Source organism: Chanos chanos, chromosome 4 (genome assembly GCF_902362185.1).
Source record: "Chanos chanos chromosome 4, fChaCha1.1, whole genome shotgun sequence".
Classification (NCBI taxonomy): domain Eukaryota; kingdom Metazoa; phylum Chordata; class Actinopteri; order Gonorynchiformes; family Chanidae; genus Chanos; species Chanos chanos.
Window position 1 is genome coordinate 3,088,370 of NC_044498.1, and position 18,302 is coordinate 3,106,671.

An 18,302-nucleotide genomic window follows, 5' to 3' on the forward strand; every position below is an offset into this window, starting at 1 on the left:
AGAGGAGTGGATAGATAAACCTAACTGTGAAGAAAACACTACATTTTAAACTGTATCTTTGAATTTCATGTCGAAATATCTTCACACTATATTTGTGAAAATGTTCAGCCCATTCAATTCCTTTCACATTATACAAAGTTACGGTCTATCAGATGAAAAATCATTATGATGCACGACAGAACACCTTAACTCTAATGTCTTTACACAGATCACATACTGAAGCTCATGGAGAGTCAGCGTGGATGATGTTGTTGTAGTAGTCATAGTTACAGGGAGCTTAGAAATGGCACGCGGAATTCATTACTTTTTTTTTTTTTTCTTTTCTTTTTTCTGTTGCTCTTGCCAGCCCTGATGGCTCCTAACTCAACTGAAGAGGGATCTTCCACTCTGGACTCATACCTGGATGTGGATAACTGCAGCTACACCACAGCATGGCTTTGGTTGTCCACTCTACAGCCAACCTACATACTCCTGGTCAGCATGGTCGGAGTGGCGGGCAATGGGTTTGTCCTCGCCGTCTTCTGCCTTCAGCGCAAGTTCTGCTCCGTGGCAGACGTCTACCTGGGTAACCTGGCGGCGGCCGACCTGGCCATGGTGGCCTGCTTGCCGTTCTGGGCGGTCACCATCGCGCGGGACTACAGCTGGACGTACGGCGTGCCGCTTTGCAAGCTGGTCAACGTAGTCATCAGCATGAACTACTACTGCAGTATCATGTTTCTGGTGCTGGTTAGCGTGGACCGCTACCTGGCGCTGGTGCGGCCCATGCACCCCAGCAGGCTGAGGCGCGTGGTTTGGGCCAAGCGGGCCTGCTGGAGCGTGTGGGTTCTCGCGTTCCTGTTCAGCATTCCCACGCTGATCTTCCGATCCGTCTCGTACATCCCGGACCTGGACGTACAGGCCTGCTTCTTGGTATTCCCGCACGTGGGCTGGAAAGTGCCGAGAAACCTCACCATCATTGTACTGGGATACCTGGTCCCTCTCCCAGTCCTGGTCTTCTGTACGTACCACATGGTGAAAGCCCTCGGGGGCCGCCACCGGGCGGGCGAGCTGCCAGGGGTCCGGAGAGAGAAGAGAGCCACGGTTCTGGTGCTGATTGTGATGGCCGTTTTTGTGATCTGCTGGACGCCCTACCACGTCTACCGCCTGCTGGACACGCTGGATTACTTTGAGGTCTTGCCTGGATGCCTGTGGGGTCACGTACTGGACGTTGTCGAGCAGGTCTCCAGCTACTTTGCCTACGGGAACAGCTCGATGAACCCCTTCCTGTACGTGATCGTGGGCAAGCACTTTAGGAAGAGGGTGAAAGGGGCCTTCAGGCGCGTGCTGGGTATGGACTGGAAGCAGGGGAATATAACCACAGTCAGTAAACTGCCAGAGAGCAGGAAGGGATCAAGGGAAAATGAAATCAGAATATTACCTCGGGGCCAGTCGGACGCTTAAGAGCCCCTTTTTGGTTTGCTCTGTTCAGACTTACTGTTCCACACTGTTGAGTTTCTGTTGGTCTTTTTGGTTTGCTCTGTTCAGACTTACTGTTCCACACTGTTGAGTTTCTGTTGGTCTTGAAACGTAGGTGGGGTTTTTTTTTTGTTTGTTTTTAAAGAGAGAGGGCCAGTAAACTGATTGTGTAGAATCATATCTGTACTTTTGTTTGTCTTTTATTGTCGACTAAACTTTTCATTTTTCGTGACCAGAGTTTGTGTTGTTTGCCGTGTAGCTGTGTATAACTGTATAAATCATTGAGCAGTATTGAGCCATCTCAGGGAGATTTATGGTAAATCCAACATTTTTGTCTGACTTTGAAATTCATTTAAACATGTGTGTGTGTACCAGGGAAAACACATCACACAAATTTTGCACTGTTTAACAGTTCCAGTATAGTGATTTGACTGAAAAAAGTGAGGTTCATTTCGTATGCATTATTTTCCTGTTTTTTTTAGAGTATTTATGGTTATTTTCTTGACTGTTTTTTTAAAATCTATTTATTGGTCATAATCATGTAAACTTGGAGATTTAGGTTTAAAAAAAATGTAATTCTGAAGACTGAATATCATTTTAAATTCTGTGTATCTTTTTCCGTTGGGTAGGAAACGGAGCCTGATAAATAAAAGTGTGCTGTTTCAACTCAAGGGTTTAATCAGTGTGATCTGCTGCCGTCACAGAGACATACAGTCTCTGGACTTTGGACATACAGCATCTTTTTGAGTTCAGGATATGAGTCTTCCAGTTTGAAAGATTGCCAGAAATTTCTAAAATTCCTTATTTGTTGTAACACACTACAGCCACAGACTGAACATTAGGTGAGTGAAGTATTAGTCATCTTTGAAAGTAAGAGTGTGAGTGAGCAAGTGTGTGTGTGTGTGTGTGTGTGTGTGTGTTGGGACATCATGTCATCTGTATTTCCCAAAATGTCTGACAAATCTGGCTTAGTTGGATGTTTCAGTTTTGCTGATAACCATTTGGGAAGGAAAAAGATCTGTCTGTTTAAACAAAAAGTGGCAAAACATTTATTTGTTTAGGGTTATCAATCTTTTTTTTTTTTATCGTTAAGCCTGTGTATGTGTGTGTGATTGAGAGAGAGAGAGAGAGATTTCCTTTATCACAAAACGTTTAATGAAAACATTTCTGTCACTTCTGTTAGAGTTTCGTAGCATTTCTCTGTTTTCTTGTGTTTATCAGAGCCATCCAGACACACTTGTTCAGTGTGACTGTATCTGATGTTGATGTACGAGGCGTCTCTTTTGACTTATGCCCCTCTTTGGCTCCTCTTTTATTTATTTCTTTGGAAATGAGAGAGTGTGTGAGTGTGTGGTTTACGTTCGTATGGCATCACATGGAACCAAACTTCCCGAAATGTCTGACGAAAATGTCCTAGTGTGGATGGTTTCTTTTTGATAACGTCCACTTTGGGCAAAAAGATGCAGATGTTTAAACAAAAAGCATCAAAATATTTACTTAGGGTTATTCATGGTTTTTTTTTTATCCTTAAATTTAGTGTGTGTGTGTGTGTGTGTGAGAGAGAGAGAGAGAGAAAGAGAGAGAGAGACAGAAAGGTTTCCTCTATCATGAAATGTTTAATGAAAACATTTCTGCCACTTCTGTCTCTCTGTTTTCTTGCGTTTATCACAGCCATCCAGACACACTTTCTCAGTTTGCCTGAATCTGATGTTGATGTATGAGGTGTCTCTGTTGGAGCACACTGTCTAAATAATCTAATCACTGTCTAAATAATCTAATTAATCATAAGCCCCTCATTTTCTCCTGCTTTTACTCCATAAATGGCCACATTACTCTCTCCAGTTCTGGCCAAAAGAGTAACACACGTTCAAGACTTTCAGAAAAACAGACATTCAAGTGTTTTTGGAAAAGAGCCTGGAGGTTTGACAGTTCTCCTCCAACATCAGCTCTTCCAATTCAACAGCTTTTTGTCTCAGGGCTGCACCTGTTTGTGTCCAGAGTCTTTGATGGAGACACTGTTTTAGTTTTGAAGGCTGAAAGGGCACTCCACCAACACTGACAGATTCAGAGATACATTTTTATCAGGAGCAACCATTATGTATCTGTCTAAATAAAGCGTACCGTTTCAACTCAAGAGAAACCACATCTATCTATCTATCTATCTATCTATCTATTTTAGCAAACTTTCCGATTACTCTATGCAGTGACCAGAGATGTAATTGTTTCGTTGACCTGCTATTTACGTCTCGCTGATGTACGCACTCCTCAGGGTCGCTTCTTGGTGTAAAAGACTTTTGGAACGAACGCAGGTATGAACGGAAAGAGGAGACTTGATTCGAAGAAAAGAGTGGAATTTGGCTTAGCATGAAAGACTTGTTGGAGAGTGAGGACGGCAACACGCTGAGAAGACTAGAAGACAGTCTCTGCCGATTTTAACTGTTGACGTCTTTCGCTCGTGTTTATCTGGCTACAGGAAACAATTTGGCATGAAGAACAGACTGATGCTCGCCATGCCTGTTGAGCAGCTGACGCGGTTTCAGCATATCATCGCTCAAAAAGATGAACCACACGGTGCTTCAGTCTGGTCCCGATTATCGCGCTTCACCTAAGTATGACTTGAGTCAGGGAGACAGTTTTCCTCCGTGTTTGCGGCTCTTTACCCCTGGGCAATTACCACTGTCAAGTCTTCCGTTAACATTGTTTATATTATTCCGTTAGGGGCTCGCCCCATTAGCCTTAATTGGCATCTGGTTATTCAGATACAGATACTGTAATCCCGTTACCTTCTTGTTTCCTGGATTCCCTGTAATTAGCGCAGATCTGCTTTCGCATCTATTAGCTATGTGGTTCAACACCACTTCCAGCATTATGGCAGATTACATAATGCTGCGATGGATAGTGTGTTGTAGTCGAGTCCTTTCACTGATGGTATAATCTGTGGTGTAGAGGCACTACGTGCTTTTGGCCAGCGGGGGGCAGTATAGCACAATACATATCTATTTGATGGCAAGGTGTTATCTTTTCAGCTCTTCCTGGCAAGATGTAGAATATCAGTGGACTCTGTCCTTATAAATTATAACCGATTAAGTTACGACTGGACAAATTCGACAAAATCGTCAACCTTAGGCAAATAATAAACCCTGAAAAACAATGTGGCGTAACATCTCTCCCGTGATTTTCTAATTTATTTAAAATGATGCTCAGCGCTAGACAATACCAAAACTGTAACGAATGGAAGGAGAACAAAAATACCATTTCTTGTGGGAGATGAGGTGAAGTCTCACTCCCGTTGAGGCTCAGACATCATCTGTTTCTGCTGGCGAAGCTTATGTGAACCATCGGTTGACTGCACGTTCAGCGCCCTCTAGAGTCCAAGAAAGCGAAGTGCCATAGGTTTTTGTGGTTTTGCTGGCTCCCCACAGACCGTGGATTTTTAATACTACACAAGAAACCATAGTGCTGTGTCTATGTAATTATCTAATAGTCATAGGAAGATTCTGATTCGCTCTGTCCGCGCAAGCCACAGCTGTAAAGAAACTTTGAAACGAGATCAAAGCAGAACACAACTTTATTAAAAACTTTTTTTTTCTCGCTTTTTACTGAAATTTCCCACGTCATAATTTGAGTTCTTGGATACAGAAATTTGAAAAAAAAAAAAATTAAAGCAGAGGTTATCCAAAAAGGTTAAGACCTTTCAGAAATCAACAGAGCTCAGCAAATCAAAACGTGCAATCGTCTGACCCGCCTGTCCAATCACAACACGCGTTTGAGCAGCCAAATTCTCCCTCTCAACACCGGCATCAAGACATGTCCCTGTCTAAATCCCGTTCGCTGTAGTATTTGTACCCGGTTCATTCTGCTTGTCGTGGACACATTCAGTAGTTGTCGTGATCTGCAAACGCGTTCTCTGCACCTCTGGACCTTGGGCCACAGTGAGCCATTTTAATATCTGCTCCTTCATCTGTAAAATTTACATTTAATCATTTGATAGATGCATTTGTCCAAAGCAGCTTACAGAAGAACTTACCGAGCAGCTACGCGTAAGTCAGCAAAACTAGTGCCGAAAACCAGCGCAAAAGACTGCAGGGGTATGTTTTTGTTTTTGTTGTTCTCCACAGTTCTCTTCACGACTGAAATACAGACATATAAAGTTAGAGCTTAAGAGGTCTGACAGATTTCAAAGAAGTGCGTTTTTGTGTGTGTGTGTGTGTGTGTGTGTGTAATGTGCACAGTGTGTCTGAGCATCTGATAGAGAGGGGCAACTCATTCCACCAGTTTGGAGCTACAGTCTTTTCATTCTGGTCACTTGTTCTCTTCTCTTCTGAGAAAGAACTGTTTTGGTTCTTACTTTTGTGTTGTTGTGGTTAGTTGTTAATTGGTGATGTTCTTGTGGACCTCCACTGACAGACCCTTCTTTCCCATAAACAGCCCAACTGAATTTCATTTCAAATGTTCGACATCAAGCGTCCAGTCAGGTTTTTACGTTGCATTTCGTCACTTTTGTTTCGTTTGATGGTGTCTTGAGTCACGCTGAAGATCTCGTTCGGAGCGGCGAGGAACGTTAGCCTCAGGCCGTGTTTGGAAGCCCGAAACGGAACAGCCAATCAAAAGTCCGGACTGCACCCATGTGTTTTACGCCCTTATCCACGCAAGAGAGAACCATCACAGACGCCCCTTCGACAAAAACACCGCTAATGATCCATTCAGACATCCAAATCCCGAGCCTGTGGGGACGCCGATCCTCTGGAGTAACGGCACGGACGAAAAAGACCTTTGGCATGATTTAAAACAGCTCACAGAGGAGCAGAGCACAACAAGGGAGCTGGGATTACATCAGCGTCTTGTGCTGTTACACTGTGCATTCATTTTTACCAGGGATCGGAACACTTGAATGAATGTCTCGTTTTTTGAATGTCGTAACTCGTCACCACGGCCTCGTCGCTGGCCATAATTTAGCGTTTGGATTGGCAAAGACTCAAAAGAAAAAGAGAGAGAGAAAAAAAACCTTCTTCTTTTACTCTTTTTCTTCATACCCCGAGTGAGGCCTTACGCCATGTTAGCATCTCAACGCTAACCCCAGTTCTGCACATAAACATGACTCCGCCCCCACACATCAGGCTTCTCTGTGTTACTTGTGTGTTTCCTGTTGCCTTCAGAGGTCCCAGTGGATCCGTTTCCCTCGTTCTGGGATCGTCTTTAATTGGCAACGAGCTGGAGACGGTGCACAGGAGCCGTCTGATTCACGTCCAGATGTCAAAGCAGACGGCTTTAGCACGAATCAGTCCAGCTCCCAGACTGTTTTCGGTGGTTTGTGTTATGACTCAGTACCTGGAGGCCGTGCTTGTTTTCAGACATTACAACATGCACACATGTTACTCATCCTTGTCTCCTATGCTTTACTCTCAGTAGAGTAAAAACAGCAGCGTCTTGTCTGGCCAGCGATGAAAGCGTTTTTTTTTCTCTCCTCTTTTTGAATAGGTCCAATCAAAAACAGCAGATATTTGCTTCACTTTCAAAAGAGGGAGTCTGTAAATCTCAGAAGAGATGTTCAACACGATGGCACCACAACAAGAAGGCATCTAAAAATGAGTGTTGTGTTCATAGATTAAAAAAAAAAATCTGTCCTTCATGTACATTTTCGAAAAATTCTGGTGCTATTTAGAAAGAGATTGTTTTGTTTTGTTTTCTAATAAAAAGGTTAAATTGGAAAAACAGGAAAGTTTATTTCCAACCTCTCATCACCACAGCATGAGACAGGTAGGTCTTTGATCTGGTCAGTCAGGATGCGTGTAAATTCATGACAAGGACTTGTTTCAGGTCTGTTGAAAACAAGCATGAACACAGGGGGAATGTTTTGACGGATTCTCCAGTTTTCCAGTGTATGGATGGACTGGTTTTGCACATGGTTTAACGTTCACTTTAAAGCACTGCTCTTCATCTTTCATACCGTCTTTCTCTCCAAGGCTGGTTTTCATCTCCCTCGTCGCCTCACTCCTTCATTCAGAGGTGTCTGCTCCTCACCCCCCCCCCCCCACCCCCTTTAGGCCCTGCTGTTACATCCATTCTTCTTCTGTCTCATTCTCTCCCCCTCGTTACCTTTTTTTCTTCTCCTCTCTTCCCCTCTGATGTCACTGTCTGTAAAACCTCTGGACTCTCGCCTTGTTCTACACGCCCTGCAGATGGCAATCCTCCTCCAATCAAACTTCATCTGAATGTCTAACACAAATCATTTTTCTCTTCCAGCCTTGTCCGAACAACAAACCCCAGACAAGCACGCCTTTGTTGGCTTACCAAAGGAGATCACAGTCGAGAAAAGCTTTTGTTTGCGTGTGAATATCAAAGTAAGAAATTGCGTCTAAATGGGTGTGTGATCCCCCGAACTCAAAACGAGCTCTTCACCGCTGCAGCTCATAATCACATTGCATTTATATCAGCACATGAAAGGTTCCCAGCAATGTGTGTAGTCTCAGGAACTGAAGAGAAAAAAGAGACCCGCACACAGAGTCAATTCTGAGGAACAGCACAGAGAGGATACAGACACGGAGTCATGTCTGAGAAACAGCACAGAGAGGATACAGACACAGAGTCATGTCTGAGGAAGAGCACAGAGAGTATACAGACACAGAGTCATGTCTGAGAGAGAAGAGAGAGGGAAAGAGTCATGTCTGAGAGAAACATAGAGAGGAGGGAGGGACAGGTTTATGTTTGGCAGACACAGAGTCATAGCTCAGGGACAACACAGGGAGGATAGAAACACAGAGTCGATTCTGAGAGATAAAACAGCAGACAGAGCCACTGTTTCATTTGTGAGGGATCAAGCAGTATAGAGAGGCGGAAAGTCGTGTCTGAGGGATAACACAGAGTAGAAAAGCACAGAGACATATCTGAGAGATGACAAGGAGAGAGGAAGAGACACAGAGACATATGTGAGGGAAAAGAGAGAGAGAGGGACATATTCATGTCTGAGATGTGACACAGAGTAGAGAAACACAGAGTCATGTCTGAGAGTCACAGAGAGACAGGACAAGCACACAGTCATTTGAAACACAGAGTCATGTCTGAGAGTCACAGAGAGACAGGACAAGCACACAGTCATTTGAAACACAGAGTCATGTCTGAGAGTCACAGAGAGACAAGACTAGCACACAGTCATTTGAAACACAGAGTCATGTCTGAGAGTCACAGAGAGACAGGACAAGCACAGAGAGTCATTTGAAACACAGAGTCATGTCTGAGGAATAACTGAGAGACAGGACAAGCACACAGTCATTTGAAACACAGAGTCATGTCTGAGAGTCACAGAGAGACAAGACTAGCACACAGTCATTTGAAACACAGAGTCATGTCTGAGAGTCACAGAGAGACAGGACTAGCACAGAGAGTCATTTGAAACATAGAGTCATGTCTGAGAGTCACAGAGACAGGACAAGCACACAGTCATTTGAAACACAGTCATGTCTGAGAGTCACAGAGAGACAGGACAAGCACAGAGAGTCATTTGAAACACAGAGTCATGTCTGAGGAATAACTGAGAGACAGGACAAGCACACAGTCATTTGAAACACAGAGTCATGTCTGAGAGTCACAGAGAGACAGGACAAGCACAGAGAGTCATTTGAAACACAGAGTCATGTCTGAGGAATAACTGAGAGTGAAGAAACACAGAGTGATGTCTGCTGGATACAGAGAGAGAGAGAGGGATAGAGAGAGAGAGGGAGGGAGACAGAGAGGAGGATAGAGAGAGAGAGAGGGAGAGAGAAAGAGAAGGGGATAGAGAGAGAGGGAGAGGGATAGAGAGAGAGAGAGAGAGAGAGAGAGAGAGAGAGAGAAACACAGAGTCATGTCTGAGGAATAACTGAGAGCGAAGAAACACAGAGTGATGTCTGCTGGGTACAGAGAGAGAGAGAGAAAAAGAGAGGGAGAAAGATAGAGAGAGAGAGGGGGAGAGAGGCATAGAGAGAGAGGGGGAGAGAGAGAGGGAGAGAGAGAGAGAGAGAAAGAGAAACACAGAGTCATGTCTGAGGAATAAGTGAGAGAGAGAGAGAGAGAGAGGGGGATAGAGAGAGAGGGAGAGGGATAGAGAGAGAGAGAGAAAGAGAAACACAGAGTCATGTCTGAGGAATAACAGAGAGCGAAGAAACACAGAGTGATGTCTGCTGGATACAGAGAGAGAGGGGGAGAGAGAGAGAGGAGGATAGAGAGAGAGAGAGGGATAGAGAGAGAGAGAGAGAAAGAGAAACACAGAGTCATGTCTGAGGAATAACAGAGAGGAGAGAGAGACACAGATGCGTGTCTGAGAGATGATGTAGAGAGAAGAGGGGCACACGGGCGTGTCTATGGAGGCTGTCAAGGCTCAGACGGAGGATGCAGGCTTCATTGAATGTGGAATGAGCTGAATGGACTCTTGGCGGATAAACCAGGCATTTGCAAACATAACTTCTCTCAGAGAAATCTCATATATATAGTCAACTCCCAGCAGGTTCAGTTTCACATTCAGTCAGATGCTTTCCTTGGCATTACTTTGTGTCTTCTCCCAGTGTGAAGAACATGCCCGCAGCAGAAAAAATGTTCAGAATATCTGAGGGACATATTTAATTTCAGTTAGAGTCCACAACTAGAACCAAAGCTATGGAGAAAGAGCACCATTTGTTAAGATCACGGTTGAGGATCATTGTATGAGCTAAAGAACATGATTTATGTCTACAGGAACATGTTATTAAATAAGCATCATGGTTTATGGTAATGTTATCAGTTTAGGATCACAGTAACTGTGACAAGTGCTTTGTCTTTGTTGCTGATTGCCTTATGAGAAAGAGTAGCACATCAATCGAGCCGCATACATTAGCAGGTGTGTGAGAGAGAGAGAGAGACAGAGGGAGAAAGAGAGAGAGAGCGAGAGCAAGAGAAAGAGAGAGAGAGACAGAGGGAGAAAGAGAGGGAGAGAGAGAGAGAGAGAGAGAGAGAGAGAGAGAGAGAGAAAGCCATAAAGAGATGCTCCTACCATAGATGAGACACTAACTGTGTGTGTGTGTGTGTGTGTGTGTGTGTGTGTGTGTGTGTGAAAGGGGTGGGTGTCAAGACCCTGCAGAGTGTCTTGCTTAAATAAACACCCTCCCCTCTTGCCCCCACTCCTCACTCCCACTCACTGTCCCATTGGCTGAGGTCCACATGGTGAGATTTTTTGTTCAGACGACGGTTACCACAGCAACTGTGCTGCGGCGCATCGTGCCTCGTAGGGTTTTTTTTTTTTCTTTTTTCTTCTTTTTTTTTTCTAATATCTCATCTCGCATCTCAAGGATTTGTCTAACGATTGTCTGCGTGTCGCTGTGTAAAGTGTTAGCATTCACAGGTGCGTGTATACAAAGTTCCTGAGAAATTCGGCACCATTTTACGCAGAATTCGGTCTCTCAGATTGTGCTGGTGGGGGGGGGGGGGGGGGGGGGGGGGGCGCGCGTGCAGAGATGTCCCTGTGTGGAATGAAGGGAAGAAAAAGAGATGAGAGAAAGGATAGAAATGTAAGGAACAGGACGGTTGATGCTCAGGGCCAGACGAAAAGAACGACAACAACAACGCCACGAACAGCCTGAGCCTCACACAGTTCTCTGAGAGGAGCCTGACTGAAACTCGGGCCCTGGGAAAAATCCCAGTGTGTTTGGATGCCTCCCTAACGCTAACCCCAACGCTGACACGTCAGAGACCCCACCAGGACGCTGAACTACCTCTTCGGCCCTGTTACGCTCACCTGCTCCTCAGAAACGGCAGAAATATTGAAGTTTCTCTTCCATTACTCATCTTAGAAGGGGATTTTTATCTCTCTGGCTTTGGTGAATTTCTCTAGCTTTGACCCCAAGGCTAAGTTAAGTTTCACATTTAGCTTTGAGAAATGTGCTTTTTCTCTCAGGCTTAACGTGGCCCTGTGCTGGACCAGGGTTAGTACAACAGACAAATTTGGAACTGAATGTTTGAAAATTCAGAAATAACAGAAATAGAACAAATAGACACAAGAGAGTATTTACCACCTAGCTTAGAGCAGCACCAAATGATTATCCCTAAAACAACATAAACATGAAAGACAAGACTATAAAATGAATATTCCCCTGGGCTAGCAGGGTGTTAGCCCCACAGGTAAATCACAGATGAACATGCTAAACAGCCAAGAAGCTGCGAGACGCTGGCATCAACACCAGAGACGAGGTGTGATTACACAGAGCGGTTTTAAAGTTGCAGGAACAGGTGCCCGGCGACAGTCAGAGCCGCCGCTGCAGCGGAGCATAAGACATCTTAATCACAGACTTCCACCTGGTGACGTGGCTGAGAGAACATGTCACTCAAGATATCACAAAAATGACACAAGTTAAGAGCGACCACCAACAACAGGAATGGTAATTGGAACATGGATACAACAGGAATGGTAATTGGAACATGGATATGAAAGCTTGTTTGACTCACAGGCATACACTTTATTATCAGGCCCAGTGAGTTTCCAAAATTTCCCCCAAAAACACATATGACGGGCGAAGCGGTATATATGTTTGCATGTATATATACTTGTTTAGACTACGTTTAGAATAAGATTTATGTGAGTGTGTGTGTGTGTGTGTGTGTGTGTGTGTACAGAGAGAGAGGGAGTTGAATGAACACACATTCTAATTCTAAACAAGATGGCTCTCTTTTGCAGTGCCCTTCTGATTCAGTTGGAGAGATGTTTTGGTCCAAATGCAGATTTTAATCTACAATGTCTTTATGAATGTGAATGTGTAAGTACAGTTTGGCCCAAGGCAGTGAGTCAATAAATAAGTGATTAACGTAGGCATACGTTACCTTAAATTTCCTTAATCAAATCAATTAATTTCATTCACAAATAAACTGTCATCACCTTCAAGCCTCCTATTAAAAACAATTTTATTTTTGTATTCTTATGAAGCTAGCTGATGGTGTTCTTAACTTGTTATTTAGCCAGTTGTTTCGCTAGTACATTTAAAATGGAATTTTTGGGTTACTAAGCACTTAGCCTGACCATCTTATGACATGATGTATAATGGTTGGTTTCTCAATGTGTAGAGGCATCGTGGTATCGTACAAGGAATGCAAATCCTAAATGTTTTATCCTAACAGTTGAACTTAGCTCTATACCCTTGGGTTAATGCAAACCTACATAAAGAATAATGTCCAATTAACACAACCTCTGTGGTCTACCTGTCCTTCACCTCTGGGTTATAACGTAGCCTACGAAAGATAACTGGTGTAAACTTTCTCCCATCTCCAACTTGTGCAGTATTTTGTTTTTAGTGAGAGAAGTCCCCCCCCCCCCCCCCCCCCCAAAAAAAAAAATAATGATCAATCCCAACTCAGAAATATGAAGCCCCTAATACTATGAAATATTTACCCAGAAGACATTTGATATGATTTTAGCCATCTGAAAAGCACTTAAAAGAATTGCATTAGTCAGAGAATTGGGTTATCCAACAATCATTTTCTCTGTGCGCTCCACAGATGAGCAGAGCACAGAAAATAAATAAATAAATAAATAAATGCACAATGGAATCAGACACAGGTTCTACTTGATACAGCGAAGCAAATATATTGTTATTGCAAGATATTTTTTAAATACATCACATAGTTATGTAAAGTCACAAACTTTCCATACATCCATATTTACAATGAGTATTTCTTGTATAATTAGATGTCAGACTTAAGTCTATGGAAATTGGGCGGGATTTTGAGTCGGGATTAGTTGAAACAGACAGAAGAGTCGACACTGTGCCAATTGTCCAAAAAATCAGCTGCTTGATGTTAATGTTCATCTTTGCATGACAGACACTGGCATCCTTAACAAACACTAGGGTCTCGTGGTTTGAGTTAGCCCACCCTTGACCAAATCAGTCTGGCCTCTCTTTCTCTGAGAACTGATCGTCAGAAGTGAGGCTTTTTTCTCAAGGTGGTAATTACGTTTGTGAGAGTTCTGTTATCTTTTGTCAAGTTGTGCTGAAGCTGTAGACTTGTTTCCTGGTATCTCAGCTGGTGTCGAACGCGTTCCTCTCGCCGTGAAGGCGTCTCTGCAGCTTCTCAGCCGTTAATTGTTTGAACACACGGAAAGCGACACAGAGCGAGACGGGAGAGATGAGAGGTGTTTGCTCGAGGTGAATGAAATCCGGTTCAAATCTGCAGTAAAATCAAAGGGACAAACATGTTCTCTTCTATGTTCTCATTTCACCCCTTACTCAGTGACAAAGCACAGACATCCAGAAAACGACTGAAATCAAGCAAATGGACAACAATCATGTCAAACCCCCATCATTACTAATACGCAAGAACTGATTTACCCTCTTAATGGTATTTTATGCTGAAATTTGAAAATCATGCCGTTTTATGCCAATTTTGCAAATGGCTACTAAACTGATGCACAAAACTGTTACGAACTTAATTTTCATAACTTTGCCCGAGTACGTATGTGGCGTAATTATTCAAAACCACCGATGATTCCCAAGAGAAATAAAATTGCCCTGAATTAAAACTGCCCCTTTTTAAAGCTAGTCTCATTCCCAAGAAACTGTATTGTGACCTTTGTATTGTGGCAGGTGAATAAATGTTGTTATATCTGTCATCAGTCACCGAGTACACAAGAAAGAACATAAATGGCTTTTAACTAACACAAGGATGACGATGATGACGAAGATGATGGTGATGACGATAATGATTATGGTAAAAATGATTGTTATTGTTGTTGTTGGAAATAACAACAAGACAAAAGTAACAAACAACAACAACAACAACAACAATATTAGTAATCATCATCACCATCATCATCATCATCATCATCCATTGAACAGTCAATTCTTGAGAAGTGTAAATAGAAAACAGATGGTATAGGCTTTGCTGGGCTTTTAGTTCTGCTCCGGACGCACACTGAGGGACATGTCTTAGCAGCAAAGGGAACAGCCCACTGTGCCACAGCTGCAAGACGCACAGAACTAGTTTCACAAAGTCTTGAAAGTTATTACCAACATTTCCATGCCAACAGGCCAAGGAGAGGGTATGTGTGTGTGGGGGGGGGGGGGGGGGGGGGGGGGGGGGCTGCCAGAACCTCTGTAGGGGTGTGGGAGCAGTCGCCAAAGTCTCTGCGAAGGTCAGAGAAACATCAAAGCATCTGGTGTGGACCAAATGGCACAGCAGAGTGGTTTTTTTTTAACTGCCTCTCGTGATCACATGGGACCAGACAGAACTGGTGGGTTTGATGCATGAGATACATAATGCTTAAGGACTAATGGTTTTTTTTTTTCTTTGAAGAGAATTTAAGAGCAGTTTCTCTTATGATCTCTCCAGTGTGCAGATGAATGTCGGATCATTCCGGACTGCGCTGTCCTCCCCACTGTGGCTGTCATACTGACTCTATTACAGACAAACGTTTAAACATTTATTTATTTAATCCCTTCACACTCAGAAGAATCCATTTCTTTCTTCAGCGTTCCCCCTGAAATCGTACTGACAGCATCAGTCATTTTTCGTCTGGTCCAGTCACATCACACCACACGTTTTGAAAATGTTTATTTCTCTCCCTTTTTCCTATTGTTATTTCTTGTATTGACTTCAGACAGCAATACCTCAGGAACTGAAATTTTAGTTTAGTTTCACAAATTTCTGCCGCCTCTTCCTCACTAAAGCATGTTTATTTTTTAGACTCATCTTCCCATATATATGGAATATATATGGGTTTTCTTTGCCACAGCGAGGGAACAAATATAAGGACATTTTAAGAAAATGTCAGTGTATGATACCAGAATGATCCATGGCATGGCAAGCAACCCAAAAGTGCTTAATGGACACAAAACATCGAGCCAGGCTGCTAGAGAGATGATGGATTTCTGCCTTCTGGGTCTAAACACAGAAACCACACAACAGAGGTTTTACAGACTGGCTCATACGGAGCTTAACACAATATATCAGCTCAAACTTAAGTTTTTCCGGAGAGATCCGCTCCACTGACGTTCACCTCAAGCACGTCCCTCTGTGAACGAGAAATGAAACGCTGCCAAGCAGTCGTCGTTGTTCAAAAACATTAACACCTGCCAAGACGGAGGTAAAAAAAAAAAGGCTCCTTGTGGAGTGGCCTGAAAATAGTCTAATCAGTCCGGTATTGACATACGTGCCCTTAAATTAACCTCTGATCAATGGTTTCAGAAACTTGGGATGTTGGCACTGCTTCGTCTGTGGCTCAGGGCTGAGGAACAAACAAAGGCTTTTCAGTCTTTGATTTCTCCCTTTTATGATGTGTTGTTTTTTTTTATTTCCAGAGAAATATTCCCAAATAAAGCTGAGGTGTACCAGAGGTCGGTCAGCTATCAGCAGACGCAGCTGCAGAAAGCTCGCCTGAAGCTGCTCACTGTCTCTCTCTCTCTCTCTCTCTCTCTCTCTCTTTCTCTCACTCTCTCTGTCTCTCTTTCTCTCACTCTCTCGCTCTATCTCGCTCTCTCTGTCTCTCTCTCTCTCTCGCTCTCTTGCTCTCTCTGTCTCTCTTTCTCTCACTCTCTCTGTCTCTCTTTCTCTCTCTCTCTCTGTCTCTCTTTCTCTCTCTCTCTCTGTCTCTCTTTCTCTCACTCTCTCGCTCTCTCTCGCTCTCTTGCTCTCTCTCTTTCTCTCTGTCTCTCTCTCTCTCTCTGTCTCTCTTTATCTCTCTCTCTCTGTCTCTCTCTCTCTCTCTGTCTCTCTTTCTCTCACTCTCTCGCTCTCTCTCTCTCTCTCTCTCTCAGGTTATCTGAAAGGCAAAAGGCTCTTACAAAGACGAGCATGTCAAAAAAATGAAGAGAACGAAAGGGGGGAAAAAAAGACAAGACACGTCAATTTCAGAAAGGTTGACGCCTCTGAGGAAGAAAAAGATTTGGTGAAGACAGCATTTGTTCTGGCTGGATGAAAAGCACAGATGAGGTTGCCATTTTAACACTCGGTGGTGAGAAGAAAAAAAAAAAAGAAAAAAGAAAAGAAGAGAGTTGTACAGGGCTGCAGGAATCACTTTGTTACCTTAAGAAAGACAAGTTCACACAGAAGGTGGTTTTGTGGTTGTTTATTCCAAAAGGCACTCACTACACTGAATGTAATAGTTGCACAAATTTATACCGAGAACAACTTCCACATACTGAGCATGTGCAACCAACAGCTGAGCTTTAAACATAGACATTTTTAAAACGCTAGTCTTTAGAAGCATGTAGAGGTACAGTCATTACCAAACCATGATCATACATTTGCACAACAGCATGCTTTTTTTCTAAAAATTGATTCCACGTCTCAAAATTCTTTTGATGTTTTGAAAGTGTTTAGTTGTTAGAGCGGTTTCCCCATCACAAAAATTGAACCGTTTTTGCTGCATTCACACTGAACTATTGCAAATGAAAGCTACGGGACCCACGCCGAACGTGTGAGGATACACAGTGAATGCCTGAATGAATGAATGTGCGTTTGTGCAGAAAAGTGGGGACCAGTTAGCGAGGTACGACAGCACTCAGGGATTTGTTCTCATTTCACTCTGTAGCACAGAAGACTTAATGCAGCAAACTTGACTTGGACACACACACACACACAGACACACACACACACACACACACACACACGCACGCACGCATCTGTTTGACACATTTCACCATGATTCACTGGCCTGTCTCACATAATAATTGTTAAGGGGCGAGTGTAATGTTTTTAATAAAAATTGCACAGGAGCGGGAGTGGGGGTTGGGATGGAGGGGTGGAGGGGATGTGTGTGTGTGTGTGTGTGTGTGTTGAGAAATGAAACATCGTAAAGATAGACAGCAGGGCACGTCCTTAGGGGGAAGGAGAATACTGTATATGACTGGTTAGACCAAAACAAAACTAAACTAACTAAAATTCTGTGCCATCATTTGATGAGCAATCCTAATATATTTATAATGCAGATCTGCACTAAAATCCAAATCTGTGAATTCATGGCTAACGGGGAGTCATGGGGGATCATGTGTACAGCTTTCTCCGTTTGTTCATTGAGTGATGTTAAGTAATAAATGGGTTTCCGGTCTAATCGCCTCTTTCTTATGTTTTATATGGTCCCTAGATGTGATGGCCGTCGTAAAAACCTGGGACTGGACACGCCCCCCAGTTCCGTTTCGGCATGACGGGAAATCGTGCCTCCAGCTCTTATGGCTTGGTTTCCATTCCACTGCTGAGAAGCTGTTATAATGCAGAAAGCAAGAGTGTAACGAATGCGTCTTTTTTTTCCTTTTCTTTTTTTTTTTTTTTTTTTTTTTTTTGTGAATGCAGCATACTTCAGACAAACAGACATTACAACAGCCACAGTAGGACCACAAGCCCTGAGGTTCTATTGGTACTGAAAAGCATATCGACACGCTGTATTGGTCAGACAACAGTATAGCTCCAAGACCATGCACATAAAACATGTCGTTTCTTTAAATTGTGTTAGTTCACGTTCAGGAATATTTTTTTTTTTTAAATTTATATATATCTATATATTGGTTTAAAATGGGCACACACAGCCTCCTTGTGGGTCCATGTTCATTTAGAATGGGGAATCTTCTAGAATCTCTAGATCAAATCTCATGATTTGTTCATGGTTTCTTTTTTCTTTTATAGCAGCAAAATTAATGTTTCCGTTTTCACGTATACGAATCTCAATTACTGAATAAGATAGCAAACAGAATCGGCCATCCTTGTTGATCATTAGACTCACCGTTGCAATGCTACAGAAGAGTTTAATTGCTTTTTTCTTTTCTATTCTTTTCTTTTCTTTTTCTTTCTTTCTTTCTTTCTTTCTGTCTTTCTTTCTTTCTTTTTAATAAGATGATGTCTCTCTTTCTTTCGGGGTTTCT

General features: G+C 43.0%; 1 protein-coding gene across 1 annotated transcript; it reads left to right on the plus strand.

The window, feature by feature from the left end:
* The first annotated feature begins 351 nt into the window (after nt 1–351).
* Nucleotides 352–1,440, plus strand: LOC115809210 (B2 bradykinin receptor). The gene has a single exon (XM_030770781.1). The coding sequence runs from the start codon at nt 352–354 to the stop codon at nt 1,438–1,440; it is 1,089 nt and encodes a 362-aa protein (XP_030626641.1).
* Nucleotides 1,441–18,302: the final 16,862 nt, after the last annotated feature.

Coding starts and splice junctions, on each gene's coding strand:
- LOC115809210 (XM_030770781.1), top strand. CDS start 352: ATGGCTCCTAACTCAACTGAAGAGGGATCTTCCACTCTGGACTCATAC.